The sequence below is a fragment of the Pan troglodytes genome, chromosome 12, assembly GCF_028858775.2.
Source record: "Pan troglodytes isolate AG18354 chromosome 12, NHGRI_mPanTro3-v2.0_pri, whole genome shotgun sequence".
Lineage (NCBI taxonomy): Eukaryota > Metazoa > Chordata > Mammalia > Primates > Hominidae > Pan > Pan troglodytes.
Genome location: NC_072410.2, coordinates 16,097,867 through 16,119,268, shown reverse-complemented (window position 1 = coordinate 16,119,268; position 21,402 = coordinate 16,097,867). Strand labels below are relative to the sequence as shown.

General features: G+C 36.5%; 1 protein-coding gene across 19 annotated transcripts in view; it reads right to left on the bottom strand.

Annotated features, from left to right (window-relative positions):
- Nucleotides 1–21,402, bottom strand: part of CCDC138 (coiled-coil domain containing 138) — a 104,418-nt gene that overhangs the window by 16,248 nt on the left and 66,768 nt on the right. For 6 of the 19 annotated variants that reach the window (XM_515681.9, XM_016944837.4, XM_024354617.3 and 3 more), the window contains 3 exons: nt 20,351–20,527; nt 3,756–3,894; nt 861–1,364 (listed from right to left, as the gene is read on the bottom strand). In XM_515681.9, the coding sequence (XP_515681.3) occupies nt 1,199–1,364; nt 3,756–3,894; nt 20,351–20,527 (482 nt within the window). In that variant the 3' untranslated portion in view covers nt 861–1,198. Of the gene's footprint in view, nt 1–860; nt 1,365–3,755; nt 3,895–11,658; nt 11,882–20,350; nt 20,528–21,402 lie in introns of those variants that run through there. The other 13 variants (XM_054678724.2, XM_054678725.2, XM_063789468.1 and 10 more) reach the window with 5 other exon arrangements.

Below are 21,402 nucleotides of genomic sequence, written 5' to 3'. Positions count from 1 at the left end.
TTGTTGCCCAGGCTGGAGTGCAATGGCGTGATCTCGGCTCACTGGAACCTCTGCCTCCCAGGTTGAAGTGATTCTCCTGCCTCAGCCTCCCGAGTAGCTAGGATCACAGGTGCCCATCACCGCCTGGCTAATTCTGTTTTTTTTTTTGTAGAGATGGGGTTTCACCATGTTGGCAAGGCTGGTCTTGAACTCCTGACCTTAGGTGATCCGCCCACCTCAGCCTCCTAGAGTGCTGGGATTACAGGCGTAAGCCACCGCGCCTGGCCTTCTGCATTTTTAAGTTTCTATGGTTCCACCATTCTCACCTTGGCCTGTTCTTTCATTATGGCTTTCTGTTTCTACTTCAAAAATGGCACATTTTCTGGTATTTTTTTGAAGAGGCCCAATAGTTTCTTGAAAATTTCTTCTAACTCCTGAAACTGAGATTATACACTGATCATATATGATTTTATGACTCTTTAAAACAATGTTTCTCAGTATCCTGTCCTAAGTCCCAAGTTTTACCACCTTTACTTCACCCAGACCTGTGGCCACTTTACTCATCTTTGGCTATACCAAGAGATATTTCTGGTAACAGGACGATTATTTTTGTTTACCTTTCAATGTTTAAAAAATGTCTTGCCTTGTATATACATGCTCCAGTAATAATTATTTTGAAAACAAAAGTTTTTAAACCTGTGAACAGCATAATAAAAAACTTTTTCTATCCCACAAAGAGCACAATAAAAAAAAAATCAACATCTGTTAATCTAGGATACAGTATATAGAAAAGTTATGGTATCAAGATGATAGTTTAAAGATATACATTTTTGCTTTCAAAAGCAAGGATTCTAATATATTAGGAAAATAGAAAGACAGTATTATTTAACCCTGTTCTCACATAAGCACCAATTTTATTCCAAATAATCACATAATTTTAAGAAATAATTTTCCTAATATATTTTTACAAAAAGTCACTTCAGTGTCATACATTCTAGAAACGCCATCTTGTATATTAGTACTACCTTACCTGAACTGAAACATTCCAAAAGTTTCAATACCTTCTACAGATTTCATTTTTACAGTTCAAAAAAATTATTTATTTTTCATGATAAATGATGCTACTGATAACTTTACTTGGTAGAATTGTAGTTACTTTGGTAATTTCTACATATTTATAAATAAGCACCACATATACTATATTAAAAAATTAGCCAGTCTAATGGCTTGCACTGGAGACCAGGGAGTTACATTTTGTTAAACCCAGATTGAACAGAGTTGAATTTAGATTAATACAGAGAAATGCATGCTCTGGGTTTGTTGTCCTTTGTATTTCTTGAAGCATCAGATGAATCGTAAAAAGTTCAAAGAGCTTCTTATTACTCCTGTAAAAAAAAAATGAATACATTATTTAATTACACATACTTAGAGAGTTTATCTGCAATGACACTGACAGATAATTTATGTGTAAACATGAGGAAATGGCATCTGTTTTTAAAAACAGTGGAGAAAATAGGCAATAAAAGATTAGAATGCTGAAACAAACAAAATAGGTTTTATGAGATAAACCTGAAGCAGAAAACCACTGGGGAAAAAAGAAAACTTTTTTTTCTTTTGAGATAAGGTCTTATTCTGGCACCCAGGTGGAGTGCAGTGGCATGAACACAGCTTACTGCAGCCTCAACCTCCCCAGCTCAAGCAATCCTCCCATCTCAGCCTCCCAAGTAGCTAGGACTACAGGCGCACATCACCAAACCTGGCTAATATTGTTTATTTTTTGTAGAGACAGGGTGTCACTATGTTGCTAAGGCTGGTCTTGAACTTCTGGGCTCAGGCGATCCTCCTTCCTTGGCCTCCCAAAGTGCTGAGACTACAGATGTGAACCACTGTGCCCAGCCTGGAACCATTTTACAACCCTGAAAATTGCACCCTATTCACTATTAGAGAGCGTGAGAATTTTTTTTTTCACAGCTAGCAAAACAGACAAACATTTGATCATCCTATTTTGAGTAAGCAGGCCTTTTTAAAGTGGCAGAATATTGGTTTATCTTTTGACTTGGCTATAGAATACTTGTTCAACCATCCTCTTTCTAATAACCTGTCAGTAATTTCATTTCAATCATTAAGAATTTGTTTCTTATTTCCTTGTCTAGCTTTGTTTCTTATTTCCTTGTCTAGTTATTTGACAAACTCTCTTGAGAGAGTTTGTCCTAATACAAACTCTTATGTACTATCCTAATACAAAAGGATTTACATCTTTTGTGGTCTTAAAGATTTATTTTAAGATTTGCTTGAGCATCAACTATTCCCAGTCTTCTTGTTCAAGCTTTGTTTTTTTATCTAAGTCTAAAATGAACCTAAGCTACAAACACATCACGAATAGTAAAACATTTTGGCCCAAGGTTATACTTGCACTTTGGGACTACCTTTAAAAAAAAAAAAAATCCCATGAATTAAGAAGTAAAAAAGAATTAAATCTAAGTAATGTTATTGCAGCTTCATGGCACCATAAGGTAACTGCAATAGGCCTTACTAGGAATTTACTGAAATCAAGAGAATCACGGTATAGTCTGCAAGAAAAGGAAGACAGTAAATTGATAAATTCAGCGCTAGTAACTTGGTCAGTCAAATTATAAGGTTATAATTTGACAATAATTTATTACAATCCTCTACTAGGCATGTTACCAAATAGAACATATGGATCTCTTAATCCCTATCTACAAATAATTTCAAGATGCATTGCATTTACTACTCAAGCATATGGAAGCCTGGTAAAATCTAAATTCTCTACCACGGGAATCATGGATGAGGGGATGAGGCCAGGAGGAGAAGAGTTGAACCTAAATCAAAATAAAAATGTTACTGTTATACAAATGAGTTGAGATAGAAGGTGTCCAGATTTGCCTCAAAGGAAACACTAGAGCATACCAAGAATCACGGAAAATACAACTTAAAATCGATGTCCTTATAGTTTAGTAACTGGTTATACAAGTTTCTGAGTCAGGAGAAAGATGAGGAAACAGAAAGCCCATGATTCTCATAAAAAAATCCAAATTAGTGGCAGTAGGCAGTCCATAAGAGTTTACTAAAATAAACCCCGTTACCAAAGTAATTTCAAATCTCTTCTGCTTGCTTCATTCTCATTCCCTAAATTCACTTTAGTACATCAATAAGGATTTGCAAAATACTTTTATCTTTTTATTTTCACCTGTGGTATTACAGAATACCAGTATGCAAGAATTTATTCTGATATTATTACTTGGTTGCTAAAAACTGCTCTTACTTTTATATGAAGCATTTAAAGTTCATTTATCTGAAATGAGCTATAGAAACAACTAGATGTTCTGAGATCAGAACTCTAATTCTAGTCTGTCACTAAATATGTGGTCTTAGATCAGCATTAGTATTTATGAATCTTAATTTTCTACATCTGTATAATGGAAATTTTTTTTTAATAATCAAAGCTTAAGTAGCATGGGATTCAGAAAGGTCTAAATCAAGCTTGTCCAACCTGCAGCCCATGGGCTGCATGCGGCCCAGGATGGCTTTGAATGTGGCCCAACACAAATTTGTAAGCTTTCTGAAAACACTATGAGGTTTGGTTTTGTTTTTAGCACATCAGCTATCGTTAGTGTTAGTGTATTTTATGTGTGGCACAAGGCAATTCTTCTGCATCCAGTGTGGCCCAGGGAAGCCAAAAGATTAAACACCCCTGGTCTAAATGATCACAGTAAGGTATTTTTCAATAAAAAATGTTAGAAATAAGAAATTCTTACTTGATTTTGGAAAGTTTCTGTAAAATAATACTGAGTTTTTCTAGTATTTGAAGATCAAGCTTAGGGGCTCGAAGCAGCACAGAGCAAGTACGAAAAAATGAAGAGTTGCTACAGGCTTCCAGGAAAGGCTGCAAGGATTCTGCAAAACAAATCAACAGTGCTTTACTACTAGGGAGTAGCGAAAAAGGAAATTAAAAACAAATTAAAATCAGAACTATGTGAGGCATTTATAAATATTCATTTAGATTTTCATTCTTTTCATACTTAAATTTTTGAGTGAAAATATCATCATTTGAAAAATTAAAACATCCACCGGCTCTTATTCAACAAGGCAAACAAAAGATTATTTACCCTAATATTAAATTCCTATTAGGCAAAATCTAGAAGAAATCCCATGTTTGAAAGAAAAGAGGAAAGCTATTTCTTAGTAAGTTCATAACAATAAGTTCAGTTTAAATACTATAATTAGCAACAGGAAATTCTGCTTAAGTAGTAAATTAAAAAAACAAAAACCAAATCAAAGAGCCTCCAAATTTGTGAATTTCACTTGACTATTAATGACAGTTTACACAGTCACTAGATAAGGAAGAACCTTTGGAGCATAAAAGCAAAAAGGGAAAAGATTCATTTAAAAAAAGACTAGTCTCACATTTAATTTAGATGAGACTCTGGACTTTTACGTTGAAGCTATTACAAGTTAAGACTTGTGGGGCTATTTAGATGAAATAAATTATTTTGTTTATGAGGACATGAGATGTGGGGGGACTGCAGGCAGAATGCTGTAGTTTGAATGCTTGTCCTCTGTAGAACTCATGTTGAAATTTAACTGCCATTGTAATAGTATTAAGAGTGGGGACCTTTAAGAAGATAAGGCCATGAGGCTCCACCGCCATGTGTGAGTGCAGCCCCCTCTTGCTCTCTCTTGCCCTCGTCTTCTGCCAGGTGATGATGCAACAAGAAGCCCTCGCAAGATGCCGGCATCTTGATACTGGATTTCCCAGCCTCTAGAATATACGCCATTAAAATTCTGTTCATTTTAACTTACCCAGTCTCAGGTATTCTGCTATAGTAGGATAAAACAGACTAAGTGGTATATGCTAGGAATGGAGCACTGGAGACAATGGTTATGTGCCTTTTGCATATAACTATGTAGTAAAAGTAGGGTAACCAAACTCATTACTTTCACAGTAATAGTCCAACAAAAGCATGGTCTAAACATAATTTACCGAGGTATGTGTATGTGGTGGTGGAACGAGTTAAGAATTTTGGGGTACTGGGATGGAATGAATGTATTCTGCGTATGAGAAGGACATAAATTTTGGGCGCCAATGGCAGAATGCTATGGTGGGGGGAGGAGGAGAAGGAGGGAAGAAGAGAAAATGATCAGACTCTTCTCTGAATTCTCTGAGGCAACAATGAATGTCTGAAGACAACAAAGCAATGTTTATTTACTAAGTTCTGAACAAAAGCAAAAGAGATTAAAAACCACTCAGTCAAGATCTGGTTAAGTATAAAAGCCTCAGGCATTCTCAAACAGGAAGTACCTCTTTAAATTGGTGGAAGGAAGTAGGGCAAAGTACGTGTGAGAGAGGGGAATTAAAAGATCATTCAAAATTAAGAAAAAAGACATGGAGAAGCCACAGTAAAAGGACTAGTCTTGATCACTGAATATAATTAACTGTAAAACTAGAGAAAATAAAGCTAGTTATGTAGCAAATGTGGAAATGGTAGTCACAAAACAAAAGGTAAAAATATAAACTATGACTAAAAAATAGCAATATCACTTTTAAAAAATCAGAAAATGGAGGTGGGGAAGATGAAAAGTGCAATACATTAGCAGTATGTATTTCATCTTTCAGGCTGGAAGTCAATCAATTCTGTGTAGAACACAGTATTTAAATAGGGTATACAATTAAAAAATGGTTAAAATGGTAAATTTTATGTTATGAATATTTTACCAACATAAACAATGTACAAAAAATGGGACAATGTTTATCATCTTGCTTTTTTAACAGAAGGAACTTTTATTTTTTTTGGAGCTGAAGTCTTGCTTTGTTGCCCAGGCTGGAGTGCAGTGGCATGATCTCGGCTCACTGAAGCCTCCTCCCTCTGGGTTCAAGGGATTCTCCTGCCTTGCCTCCCGAGTAACTGGGATTACAGGCACACACCATCATGCCCAGTTAATTTATATATATATATATATATATATATATATATATATATATATATATATTTTTTTTTTTTTTAGTAGAGTTGGGGTTTCATTATGTTGGCCAGGCTGGGCTTGAACTCCTGACCTCAAGAGATCTGCCCACCTCAGCCTCCCAAAGTGCTGGGATTACAGGCATGAGATACCACGCCTGGCCAGGAACTTATAATTTTAAAAATTTATGACTCTAATCCATTTTATTTTTCCTGTTGAATACTATTTCATTAAATAACATGTATAATGCATGCCATTTCTGTAAAAGTATTTCCTTCTATCTATCCATTCATCCATCTTTTCATGTGAACACAACCATAGGAACGTGTCTAAAATAATGTTCACCTAACATTAATGACGGCTATTTCTAAATAATGAGGTTCATTTCAATTTTTTGAGTTCTAGAAGTTTATTTATATTTGTTCTTTAAATTGGTGTTAAATATGCATAACACTTATCATTTTAACCATTTTTAAGTTTTCAGTTCTGTGGTATTAAGTAAATTCACATTACTGTGCAACCATCCATCTCCAGAGTTTTTCCCATCTTCTTCTGAAACTGCACACATTAAACAATAACTTTAATTTTCCCATTTCCCTCTTCCCCAACACCTGACAATCACCAATCTACTTATTTCTCTACTCCAGGCACCTCATATAAGAGGAATCATACAAGATATATCCTTTTGTGCCTGGCTTATTTCATTTAGCATAATGTCTTCCAGGTTCATCCATTCTGTAGCATGTATCAGAACTTCATTTCTTAGACTGAATAATATTCTACCATATGTACATACCACATTTACTTTTGTTGCTTTGCAGATACTCTTTGTCTTTTACTTTTGACAGTTTCATGATAATGTGTCTTGATGTCGGACTCTGGGTTTATCAAATGTGGATTCCTTGAGTTTCTTTGATTTGTAGAGCCGTGTCTTTCCTCAAATTTGATAAGTTTTCAGCTATTATTTCTCTAAATTATCTTTCCACCCTTTCTCTTTTTTCTCCTTCTGGACTCCAGTAATGCATCAACTGGTCTGCCTGATGGTACTGCATAAGTCCTTCAGACTCTGTTCACTTCTTTTTTCTTTGATTTTGCTCCTCGGACTTGATCGTTTCAAATAACTTGCCTTCAAGTTCACTGATTCTTTCTTTTGCCTGTTCAAGTCTGCTGTTGAACCCTTCTAGTAAATTTTTCAATTCAGCTACTGTATTTTCCAGTTCCAGAATTTGGTTCTTTTAAATAATTTCTGTTTCTTTGTTGACAGAAATTTTGTTCATGTATCATTTCCCTGATTTCATTATTTCTCATTAACTCATTGAGCATATTTAAGATAGCTGAGAAATTTTGTTCATGTATCATTTCCCTGATTTCATTATTTCTCATTAGCTCATTGAGCATATTTAAGATAGTTGTTTTAAAGTCTTTTCTGAGCAAATCCAATTAATTTGTGTGTCTTTACAGGATAGTTTCTGAAGATTTATTTTGTTCCTTTGGATGAGCCAGGTTTCATCCTTTCTTTGCGTGTTCTATGATTTTTTTGCTGAAAATCTGACATTTGAAAAAACCACCCCTCTCAGTCTTTGAAGACTGACATGAAAGACCTTCACTACTTATCAAGCACCTGAGCCTTGGGAACGGTGTAGGGAGTGTGCTTAAGGTCATCTCAGGTCTTGTCTGGGCATGCATCCTGTCTGGGCCTGTGTATGCTGTTTTTTTTTTTTTTTTCTTGTTTCCTCTGGCTGCCTGTAAATGTCTTAATTTCCCAGAATCTCACCCAAGCTTCTTCTGAAGGCCTTAGATCTTGTATGGTATTCCTCTGTGCATAACCTCTTCCTCCTACACATCCACAGGTCTGTAGTCTCCCTGCAGTTTTCATGTGCTATGGCGCCCACCACTGCCTTCCTTGGCCTTCTTCCTGAGATTCAAACCATGCCGCATTCCCTGTATGTGCCCTGAACGAGGCGAGTCTGAAACCAGTCTCTTGGGCAACCCATTGATAGGCAAGAATGCCTCAAACTAGTCCTGCTTGAATCCTTCTCTCCTGAGGAAGGGAATGGAGAACTGGGCCATTTACTTCTCTTTGTGCTGCACTGTGCCAGAGATAGAGTAGGGTAAGGGTGAGTAAAATTATCACAGAATGTCCTATCATTTTGCATGTGGCTTTTTCTTGATTTGGCATTCGCTGGGTTGCTACAGATCTTTGACTGGTTTCCATAGTTCCTACAAAGTTATTTTAGTCAGTCTGTAGCTATTTATTTGATGTTTCTATGGGGAAACAAGCACCTGCAACATCCTAGTCAGCCATTTTGCTGATGTTTGAATTTTGCTCTGCTTGAGCATGTACAATATTATGAAAAAAAAAATTTCTTCAAGGAAACAAAATTTTTATAAAGTAAAATAAAACCCACTCCAAGTATGAAGTATAGACTGTGTTAATTCAGCTGGGAACGTAGAGAAAATCCAACTTATAGCTTAATCAAATAGAAAAAAATTTCATTTTTTTCTTTCACAAAAGGTAGGCACTTCATGGAACCAATTCAGGTGCAAGACAACGTCATCAGAAACCCAGATTCTTTGTTTCTGCCCAAAAATCCTTAGCTTTTTTTCCTTCAAGTTTTCTCATGAAAATGTTCTTAGTATTTATTTTTATGTGTCATGGTCAAAGGCTCTACATAACAAAGCAAAAAAGGAGGACAGTATGGGAATGAGTGCCAATTATATCTGTTCTTCTTCAGAAGAAAAGCAAAAGGTTTCCCAGAAACTCTCAGCAGACTTCTAGTTTCCATCTTACTGGCCTCATGTGTGTCAAGCATGTAGCTACCCTGCCAGCAATGAAAGGCTGGAGGAGAAAGTTTTTAGGTGTTACAGTCTCCAGAAGAGAGACAGGTGAGGTAGAAAGAGGTGAGAATGATGATGGGGGAGCCAACCCACAGTCTCTGCTGCAAGGGTCTAAGTTATTTCTTGAAACAAATTTTTCAGTGCTTTTATTGAGTCACAATATTTTACATAAATTTATAGTTAATAAGCTTGGTGGAAAGTATTTAAATCTTCAATTTGAGAAAGATTACCTGAAGACATAACCAATCTCAGCTACAAGTTACTTTCAGTAATAAGGAAAAAGGGGCACCATGGACTCCCTGCACCAATACTATACTAATATGATATCTGACAAAAATCTATCGCGGGTAACTTAAGAAAATAAACGTAATTTTTATTAATTTAAAAGTCAATACTGAAATCTCTCAAGATAATTATTTATCTGCCAACATTTCCTATAGCGGTTATACATTTTTAAAAGTACATGCTGTCAACAAGTTAGCACACTCTTTGGTAATGATTATGTCCACATGTTAGTCATCAGCCTGTCGATAACTGACTAGAACATTTTTCCAGTTTAAATGCTCAGAATCCAAGTTCCTCAGATAAGAGCTATTTTAGTCTTTTCAGAATTCTAAGGCAAGGGTAATCAGAATAAAATTATTTTTTAAAGAAAACTCACCTCAGCTCCCAGATAGTAACATGCTATTTATTACATGGGACAAAAATGTATGATGTCTAGTTAGTAAGGCTTTCATTCCAGTTCTGATGACTCAAAAGCTGGGACAAACACAGCAACATTCAATACCAACCAAAAACCTTCAGTTGCCCATCCCTCAAACTGGATAAGGGTAAAGAAATATTTAAAAACAAACAAAAAAAAGCAATAGTATGAATAGACTTAGGTAGTCTTTGATAAACACCAAAATGAATTTTCCTCTTCAGTATTTTTTTTCAAGTCCACCCTCATTCCTTTTTGGAAGGAGGAATGGTGTGAAATGCACTCAAGATGAGCTATTTCTTGAAAGATGAGTAGGAACTTGCCCAAGGCTTGGGGAGGGGAGTGCTAGTCCAAGGACAAAGGCACTCTTGGAGCAGGGTAATCCATATTCATAACAACTCCCCAGGTAAACTTCCTAGTCTGCCATTTTTCCAGTTTTGAACCATGTTGTTCCTTCTACTTCTCATTCCTGAGAGAATTTCAAGACTTTTATTTTTTCCCTTCTAGCTTGCTTTTTCAATTCCTAAAGACACATTAGTGCTGCCAGTAATTCCCACTCTGGAATCTCTCAGTTCTGGAGTTCTAGCTTCCAGCAGGGAGCTTCTCTCTTGTGTCCACCTCTTCTTCTAAAAGACTCAGTTATTCCTCTCATCACTGCCCTGGCCCTAGCCCTGTGACATTAAATAAGTCACTTAATTTCTCAGAGCCCCAGGTTTCCTGTCTATTTATATAAATTATACATATATATAAAAACATAGCTGAGCTAGTGGAACAGTTCTCAACCCAGTGACTCAGTAGAATCTTTTCATAATAAATATTTTATAATTCCCCTTTAATTATCCTAAAAATAACCATAAACAATATAACAATATAATCTATTTACATGTATCTTTTTAATCAATATAATGCACTATTTATAATACAGGGGAGGAAAAGGGAATTTATAATAAGGTAATATTTTACTCAGTTCTTTCCTTTTTTTTTTTTTTTTTTTTTTTTTTCAGACAGTCTTACTCTATCGCCCAGGCTGGAGTGTCGTGGCGTGATCTCGGCTCACTGCAAACTCCACCTCCCGGGTTCAAGCAATTCTCCTGCCTCAGTCTCCCGAGTAACTGGGATTATAGGCGCCCGTCACCGCGTCCAGCTAATGTTTGTATTTTTAGTAGAGACGGGGTTTCACCATCTTGGCCAGGCTGGTCTCAAACTCCTGACCTCGTGATCCACCTGCCTCAGCCTCCCAAAGTGCTGGGATTACAGGCATGAGCCACCATGCCTGGCCTATTTTAATCATTTCAATGTGTCAATACTTGAGGATAACTGCACTGTAAAACATAAGGAAGTGGTCAAATGCTTGTACCTGTACATGGAATATCCTAAATGCAGCAGATACACATGTAAACTGGTACCAAGATAATTCTCAAATTGATGAGGAGAGAAAAATGAAAGACTAGTGTGGTAGGCTGAATGATGGTTCCCCCAAAAGATGTCCACATCCCCTTCATGGGAACCTGTGAATGTTAGCTTATAAGACAAACGCTTTGCAGATGTGATTAAATTAGAGATACTGAGATGGAGGTGATGATCCTGGATCACTTCACAGGGTCTAACTACAATCACAAGTATCCTTATAAAAGGGAGGCAGAAGGGATGACATCATCAAGATGGCAGAAGAGGACTCCTGGACCTTCCTTCTTCCAACAAGCAAACTGATTCCACAACAATCCCCATGGCCAAATTCCCTTTCTGTGAAATCCAGAAACTTTAAGAGGCTCCTGCATCCCAGTAGGTGTGAAACCAGTCACATCAAAGCCAGTAAGTCAATTCAGATACCCTACTACCATAATCCTCTGGCACAGCTCCATAAGACAGGAACAAAATCCCCCAGCTCCTAGCTTCTCCCCAGGAAGAGAAAGAGGTACCCTATGTGTCTAATGTCCAAAGTTTTCTAGGAACTACCCAGAAAACTGGTTTATGTCTACCCTGTCTTGAAGCACTGACAGAACCCAACAAACTCTGGCCACTCATGGCAATTTGGGGTGTTGATCACTATAGCCACCCCGCCCTCTACCTCTGGCTCATCACGGAGTAAGCAGGCAAAAACCCCAGTTCTTTAGCTTCTACCTGGGAATGGATAGGGGACTACCGTGTGTCCAACCACTCACCTTAAATGGGGACTGCCTGAGGAAATGGCTTCAGTCTCCATGGTCTCAGAAGCTGAAGGGACCTGAAATATTCTAGATGCCTAGGGACTATTAAGAACAAAGAAAGTGGATAGGACTGGCATGAAGGTTTGAAAGATCCCAGAATTTCTGTCAGGGCTGATTGGTGAGGGTCTTCTCCAGAATGAGTCCAGACCATGAAGACTTAGAGAGGTAATTATTTTGTCTATGGCACAAAAACATCAACAGAGAATGTCAAGGAAAAAGAAGAAACAAGGAAATATTTTCCCCAAAAGACAAAGAGATGAATCTCTAGAAACTGATCCTAATGAAATGGAGATATATCAATTAACTGACAGAGAATTCGAAATCACTACTACCAAATAAGCTCCCACATGTACACACTTAAGTTTTGTATACGGTTATTCACAGAAGCACTGTTTATATTAGCCAAAGACTAGAAACAGCCAAAATATCCATCAATCGTGGTCTGCTTAAATGAATGAATTTTAATTGAAGAAATTATGCATTTATATAAGATCTTCAAGATATAATGCTGATTATAATATATATCTATATAAAATATATATAAAACTTACTAGCATTCCTGTGATAAAAAGGAAAAAGTAAAAATGTGTATGTATTTGTGTGTGTGTCTGCAGTTGTTCCCTCCAGGGAGGGAAACAGTAACTGAAGGCAGACTTTTCACTTTTGTACTTTTGAAATTATGAGATATGTGAATGTGTTACTATTTATTTATTTTCTTAAAACAGGGCCTCACTCTTGCCCAAGCTGGTGTGCAGTGGCATGTTAATAGCTCAGTACAACGTTGAACTCCAGGGCTCAAGCGATTCTCCCACCAAAGCCTCCCAAGTAGCTGGGACTACAAGTGCACACCATTATGCCAAGCTAATTTTTTTTTTTTTTTTTTTTGAGATGGAGTCTCACTCTGTCGCCCAGGCTGGAGTGCAGAGGCACGCTCTCAACTCACTGCAACCTCCGCCTCCTGGGTGCAAGTGATTCTCCTGCCTCAGCCTCCCGAGTAGCTGGGACTACAGGCATGTGCCACCACGCCTGGCTAACTTTTTGTATTTTTAGTAGAGACAGGGTTTCACCATGTTAGCCAGGCTGGTCTCGATCTCCTAACCTCGTGATCTGCCCGCCTTGGCCTCCCAAAGTGCTGGGATTACAGGCGTGAGCCACCGTGCCCGGCTAATTTTTTAATTTTTTTTGTAGAGATGGGCCTTACTATGTTGCCCAGGCTGGTCTCAAACTCCTGGGATCAAGCAGTCCTCCCTCCTAAGCCTCCCAAAGTGCTGAAATTACAGGCATAGGCCACCACACCTGGCCTTGAATGTGTTACCTTTTAAACAATAAATACAATTTTGTTAAAAATAATTCCTTAAGTTAAATAGCTAGAGAACTTTAATCTTTTTTTAATAAATAAATAAAAATAGCGTGTTCATCATCTGGATATTTAATTATTTGCTTTCTTAGCTTCTTCTACCACACTAATTGGTGGGTTAGATTTTATCCCCCATCATATGCAATGTTTTGTTTTTTTTTCACAAAATATGAGAATGGGTTTCCTCAAAATATGCTATATAACACAAACTTAAAAGTTGACCAAGAAGGGCTCACTAGTGTTACACACTAGAGTAACGCATCATCTATTACTGTCTAGTGTTACACATGAGAAAGACCAGCCTTTCATCTTAGAAACAGAGATTCTGTTAACAGTGTCAAACAAGGGGATGCAAACCAATCATTAAAGTGATTATGTAACTTTTAATAGAGCTGTAAATCTGGCAGCATTCAGAGACCAGTAGCAAATATATGGCTAAAAGCGCTCATTAATTGACTATTAAGTAGACTTCAGAAGTTACAGAAGGAACTGTTAGTTCATTAGGTCCCTGTGCCACATATCCGTGAAGTGGCTGACCAAGAACAACTTCAAAGCTCTTTTGTGCTGGGAAAGAATGCCAAAGAATCACTTTTCTTATCCAATTTCATAAAACTCAATTGCCTTAATAAATAATGATGATAAACATAACAAAATATTAAGCAATAATTAAAAACAAAGGTTATGTAGAAATATATTTAAAAGCTCCTAACATTAAAGTCAACAAACCAGAATAGAAAGAAAAAGATATAGGAGTTTTACTACATAAAAATCCCCAAGTCTTGATGATGCCCAACAAAGCTCTTCCCAATGAGCACCCCAGCTTGTTTCCTGGTTCTTCTACTTCTCTGCCCTCACTAACTCTGCTTCAGCTACACTGGCTTCTCTGATGTTTTTTGAAAACACCACACATCTAAAGTACAGCACACCCTTTGCTATAGTTGTATATTCTTCAGTTATTAAAAATAAACCTTCCCATTGTATTTCCTAAAGGGAATTTTTCCATGTGAAAGCTTGTAACTGAGAAAACAGATGATACGTATGTAGGATTAGGTTGGTGCTTTGTTAGAAATATTGCATCTATAATTTCATTGAAATTATCCTTCCTTTAATCTCCTAAATAATAAAAAACATAATAGAACGATTGAATAAATTTAAAACAGCAAAAAGGGAAGAAATTATGTTGCTCAAATCAAGAAAAACTTGTCAATGAAAAATAGTACCTGCATCAGATAGAAAGATATCAAATTAACAACCTAATATTGCAACTAAACAATATGGATATGTTCAGAAGTAAGTTCTAGATGTGTAGAACAAGTTTAATGCCTGGAGTATAGTCCAAAGTTTTGATGATTCTTTGTTATCTTATTTTTTACCCAAATTGAAACACAGAATTTAAACAGAACAACTCAAGTATGTCCTTGTAATATTTCCTAGGATTTTCTTGCATTTTAAACAGATAAACATAGCCTACCTGCAAATATGCAACTGTATATGCACTAGTATCTAACCACGTAAAAAAAACAAAAGGTGGCCAACATCAAGAAAACCGTTTGTAGAAAAAAGATACAAAATAGTTATGTATCTTTTGATAGCAAAGATATATTTTTCTGGGATATTTGTTGGTTTTTTAATTAAATGAAAATTATATATCTTTACCACGTACAATATATTTCAATATCATGTAGTATGTAAACATTGTGGAATGGCTAAATCAAACCAAATAACATATCCATTACCTCACATATTTGCTTTGTTGTGGTGATAACATTTAAAATGTACTCTGTTAGCAATTTTCAAGTATGTAATATACTTGTTATTAACTGTAATCACCACATTATACAGGTTGAGCATCCCTAATCGGAAAATCCAAAATCCTCCATCATATGCAATGGGAACCAGTCACAGGCACTTGGAGTTAGGCCCACTGACACCACCTCCCAGCCTGTGAAGACCCCTGAGGAAGCTCTGCATTCCCTAGAGCACTGTAAACACAACGCTTTGAAACATGGCACCTCACAAAGCTGGTCACCAATGCCCATATAGTAAGGTAAGATAATCCATTTGCAAATAAATTCCATTGAGATTTCTTTTGCAGCAACTTTTTCCTGTTTTTTTTTTTTTTTTTTTTTTAAGTGGCATGGGTCATTCCCACAACCACAGAATATATATTCTTCTCATCTGCATGTGAAACATACTCTATGACTGACCACATGCTCAGGAAAGTCTCAACAAAAAAAAAAAAAACAAAAAAAACTGAAATCATACCAAGAATCCTCTTGGGCCATAGTGGAATAAAAATAGAAACCAATACAAAGAAGAACTCTCAAAAACATATAAACACATGAAAACTAAAGAATTTACTCCCGAATGACTTTTGGGTAAACAACAAAATGAAGGCAGAAATAAAAAAAAATTCTTTGAAACAGTGAAAATCAAGATATAACATACCAAAACCTGTAGGATACAGTAAAAACAGTGCTAAGAAGAAAGTTCAGGCTGGGCGCGGTGGCTCACGCCTGTAATCCCAGCACTTTGGGAGGCCGAGGTGGGCGGATCACTGGAGGTCAGGAGTTCGAGACCAGTCTGGCCAATATGGTGAAACCCTGTCTCTACTAAAAATGCAAAAATTAGCTGGGTGTGGCGGTGTGCACCTGTAGTCCCAGCTACTCAGGAGGCTGAGGCAGAAGAATCGTTTGAACCCAGGAGGCGGAGGTTGCAGTGAGCCAAGATCATGCCACTGCACTCCAGCCTGGGTGACAGAGCGAGACTCCATCTCAAAAAAAAAAAAAAAAAAAAGAAGAAAGTTTATAGTGCTAAATGTCTACATAAAAAAGAAAAAGCTCAAATTAACAACCTAATGTCACACCTACAGGAACTAGAAAAACAAGAACAAATTAAATCCAAAGCTAGCTGAAGAAATAATAAAAACAGAGCAGAACTAAATGAAGTTGAGACTAAAAGAACTATATAAGGATCGACGAAATGAAAAAGTGTTTTTTTGAAAGGATAAACAAGATCAATAAACCACTAGCTAGATCAACAAAGAAAAAAAGAGAGATGATCCCAATAAACACAATCAGAAATGATAAAGGTGACATTACAACTAATACCACAGAAATAAATTTAAAAAAAAATCCTCAGAGACTACTATGAACATCTCTATGCACATAAACTAGAAAATCTAGAGGAAATGGATAATTACCCAGAAATATACAATCTCCCAAGATTGAATCAGGAAGAAATTGAAACCCTGAACAGACCAGTATTGAGCTCCAAAACTGAATCAAAATTGAATCCTTACCTTACCAACCAAAAAAAAAAAAAAAAAAAAAGTCCTGGACCAGATGGATTCACAGCCAAATTCTACCAGATGAACAAAGAAGAGCTGATACCAATTCTATTGAAACTATTCCAAAATATCGAGGAGGAGGAACTCCTCCCTAACTCATTCCAAAACCCAGTATCATACTGATGCCAAAATCTGGCAAAGACACAACAAAAGTAGAAAACTATAGGCCAATATCCCTGATCAACACAGAAGCAAAAATCCTCAACAAAATACTGGCAAACGGAACCTAGTAGCACATCAAAAAGGTAATCCACCACGATCAAGTGGACTTTATTCCTCAGATGCAAGGATGATTCAATATACGCAAATCAGTAAATGTAAAAAGAGAATTAAAAACAAAAACCCCTAGATGCAGAAAAAACATGAGATAAAATCCAACATCTCTTTAGGTAAAAAAAAAAAAAACCTCAACAACCTAGGCATTGAAATAATAAGAGTCATTTATGACAAAACTACAGTCAATATCATATTTAATGGGGAAAAGTTGAAAGGGTTTCCCCCAAAATCTGGAACAAAACAGGTATGTCCACTTTCACCACTCCTTCAACAAAGTACTAAAGTCCTAGCAAGAGCAATTGGCCAAGAGAAAGAAATAAAAGGCATCCAAAGAGGAAGACAAATATCTCTGTTCACTGACAATAGGATTCTATACCTAGAAAACCCTAAAGATCTTGCCAAAAGACTCCCAGACCTGAAACATGACTTCAGTGAAGTTTGAAGATACAAATTCAACGTACAAAAATCAGTAGCTTACATCAAAACAACATATTTAAGAAAAAAAAATCAGAAGCATTTCTATACACCAATAACATTCAAGCTGAAAACCAAATCAAGGGCACAATCCTATTTACAACAGCCACACACACACAAGATACTTAGGAATACATCTAACCAGGAAGGTGAAATATCTCTACAAGGAGAACTATAAAACACTATTCTAAAGGAAATCACAGATGACATAAACAGATGGAAAAACATTCCATGCTCAAGGATTGGAAGAATTAAGATCATTTAAATGGTTATATTGCCTAAAGCAATCTATGGATTCAACACAATTCCTATCAAATTACCAACATTATTCTTCACAGAATTAGAAAAAAAAAAAAATGAAAATTCATATGGAACCAAGAAAGAGCCCAAACAGCCAAAACAAACTTAAGTAAAAAGAAGAAAGCTGGAAACATCATGTTATCTGACTTCAAACTATACTACAAGGCTATAGTAACCAAACACCATGGTACTAGTATATAAAAAGACACATAGACCAATGGAACAGAATAGAGAAACCAGAAATAAAACCACATACCTACAACCAACTGATTTTCAACAAAGAAAATCACAATATACAAAAATTAACTCAAGATGGAACAAAGACTTAAATGAAAGATGTCAAATTATAAAAATCCTAGAAGAAAATCTAGGAAATACTCTTCTGGACATTGGCCTAGGCAAAAAATTTATGACAAACTCCTCAAAAGCAAATGCAATAAAAATAAAAATTGACAATTGGGACCTACTTAAACTAAAGAGCTTCAGCATAGCAAAAGAAACTATCAACAGAGTAAACAGATAACCTATAGAATGGGAGAAAATATTTGCAAATTCTGCATCCAACAAAGGACTAATATCCAGAATCTACAAGGAGCTCAAACAAATCAATGAGAAAAAGCAACCCCGTTAAAAAGTGGGCAAAGGACATGAACAGATACTTCTCAAAAGAAGACATACAAGTAGCCAACAAATATATTTAAAAATGCTCAACATCACTAATCATCTTTGAAATGCAAACCAAAACCACAATGAGATGCCATCTCACACTAGTCAGAATGGCTATTACTAAAGTCAAATAGAACTGCCATTCGATTCAGCAATCCTATTACTGGGTATATACCCAAAGGAAATGAAATTGTTCTACCAAAAAGATACCTGCACTCTCATGCTTATTGCAGCAGCTCTATTCAAAATAGCAAAGATGTGGAATCAACCTAGGTGCCCATCAATGGTGGATCAGATAAAGAAAATGTGGTACATATACACCATGGAATACTATGCAACCATAAAAAAATAATGAAATAATGTTCTTTGCAGCAACATGGATGCAGCTGGATGCCATTATCCTAAATGACGAGTTCAGTTGAAGCCCAAACCTCAGCATCACACAATAAATCCATGTAACACACCTGCACATGTACCCCCTAAATCTAAAATTTAAAAAAAAAGAAAAAAAAAGCATGAGAAAATTAAATATATGGTAAAATGGGTTTCCAATCTCAAACCTAGAAAAATGAAAAACCAACAGCTAAAGAAGTATTTGCTACACTTTGATCAATCTTTCCTCGCTCTAATAAATTGTACTGGCTGACCAACAAGTACTGAATTTACATTAAAATTCAAGCAAGTAAATGCTCTTCAGTCAGACATCATCAAAGATTCACCCATTTCCAAACTTCCAAAATTTTCGCATCACTAAACACAATACGGCTTTAGTAGTGATCACCATTAGATACTGCTTATTTACTTGATTTGAACAACAAGGGCACAGCGTTGGTGTTTTTTTTTTGTTTGTTTGTTTGTTTTTGAGACGGAGACTTACTCAGTCACCCAGGCTGGAGTACAGTGGCACAATCTTGGCTCACTGCAACCTCCACCTCCTGGGTTCAAGTGATTCTCCTGCCTCAGCGTCCTGAGTAGCTGGCATTACAGGCGCACACCACCATGCCCGGCTAATTTTATATTTTTAGTACAGACGGGGTTTCACCGTGTTGGCCAGGCTGGCCTTGAACTCCTGATCTCCAGTGATCTGCCCGCCTTGGCCTCCCAAAGTGCTGGGATTACAGGCATGAGCCACTGCACCTGGCTGAATTTGAGAGTAACCTGAACAATGGTAAACAAATGTGACTGACTGTTGACTATCTCCTCTAATAGACTTTATTCAAATTTGCATTTGCAGTACCACAGTGTCATTTCACCCAAGCAGGTCAACTATTTCATAAAATTATATTTTGTTTTCCTTTGACAACGAGAAAGATGTCATCTCTGTCATATTCAGAAAGATTTCTTTCTAATGAATACACATTTGCATCTGGTATGATTTTTGTTTTTCTCATTAAAAGAAAAATCCCTGTGAAACAAGTTGGAAATCTAGGCACTTAAGTAATACTGGATCCCTCAGTTCACTAACTTTTCACTTTTCATTCTACTCCTTACATTAGTAAACTGAAATACACAACTCCAAGATTACTAATCTAGGTAGCTAGTCATGAACTGTAAGTCCAATATTTTAACTGTTACAAATAGCTAAAAACGTTGATAAAATATATCAGACAATATAGGACATTTTGGGACAGGAGAAGAAAATAAACCTGGAAAACCTAGTTACAGTGCTTTGGTAGAACAAGCCTTAGGTCTAGAGTCAGAGATGTGGCTTTAAGTCTCAGTTCTACTTGTGTTTAGCTGGGGAATCCCTGGAGAAGTTACCTAATTTTTTAGTGATGTTATTAATGACTCAATAGCATCAAAAATATTTTTAAGCATTTAAAAATGCAATAGTCCGGGCGCAGTGGCTCACGCCTGTAATCCCAGTGCTTTGGGAGGCCGAGGCTGCCAGATCACGAGGTCAGGAGATACAGACCATCCTGGCCAACATGGTGAAACCCCGTCTCTACTAAAAATATAAAAATTAGCTGGGCGTGGTGGCGTGTGCCTGTAATCCCAGCTACTCGGGAGGCTGAGGCAGGAGAATTGCTTGAACCAGGGACTCAGAGGTTGCAGTGAGCTGAGATTGTGCCACTGCACTCCAGCTTGGCAACAAAGCGAGACTCCATCTCAAAAAAAAAAAAAAAAAAGCAATAGTATCTGATATGTGGAGTTATACATGCAGACAAGATAAAGACAGAAAAATCATCCTGCTTTCTTTACACATATAGAACTTAAAAACTTACTAGATTCCACCGTCATCTGGAGCAAACTATCAATAACATTAGACAGGAGTCCTTTACTGGATATTCTTAGATGACTTAATATTACTGGAACAGCCTGATACTCCAAAAACAAGGTTTTTCCTTCTTCTGTCTTCAAGTCCAAACAAAGAGAATCAAATGCCTGAGCCAGGTAATCAGCTGGAAAATAGTTATGTACAATCAACTGCAGTTTTGCTAGTCTAGGTGTCAATCAGAAACAGAAGGTAAAAAAGCAATGTCGTTACTTTAACAAACTCAAAAGACAAACAAAAATTAAATAAGAGATCATAGTCTAAATTTAGATTCTAACTAATTTGTCAGAACTCACATGGGGAAGGAGAGAGGAGACATTATGATGTGGTAAATTTCATTTAGAATTTTCATGTTTTAACACCAAAATAACAAGCCACATTTTTTAATACTAAGGAAGAAAAACAATGCCTATTAGTATCACGAATGTTTATTTTTCCATATTTGATAACTACTACATGCTTCCAAAAACTTAGTATTTCTATCTCTATAATAGCTTTCTAAGATTATGTTTTGTTGCTGCTTCCTAAATGTTTACCTACTTCAAAATGTAATTTATACAAACATGCTAAATGGATTTTAAATAAGGATTTGTTTCCTAGTAAAGCTGAAACAAAAGATAATTTCAGAAGATTGAATATGCTCTGATGTGTCAGTTTTCATGATACATCTGCCATTAAGAATGGCAGCAAGATTTTACCCAGGCCAGCGCGGTGACGACTCCTGAATCAGAATCCCTGAAACTTTCTTAAAGAAGTCCCACAGATGACTGAGAAACCTGCAAGGCCAGGATTGGGAAGCACTAATTTAAGCAGAATCATTGCAAATGAAGTAGTAAGATACTTGCATCATTACACTTCAGTACACTACACAACCCAAGTCCCTACTCTTACAGCAGTCTTACCTTGTGCTTTTAATGAACAATAATCAAGTTTTCTAAAACTCTCCTTTCAAAATGCTATTCAGAGGGAAAAAAAACCGTTCATGCTATCCAAGTAATAATT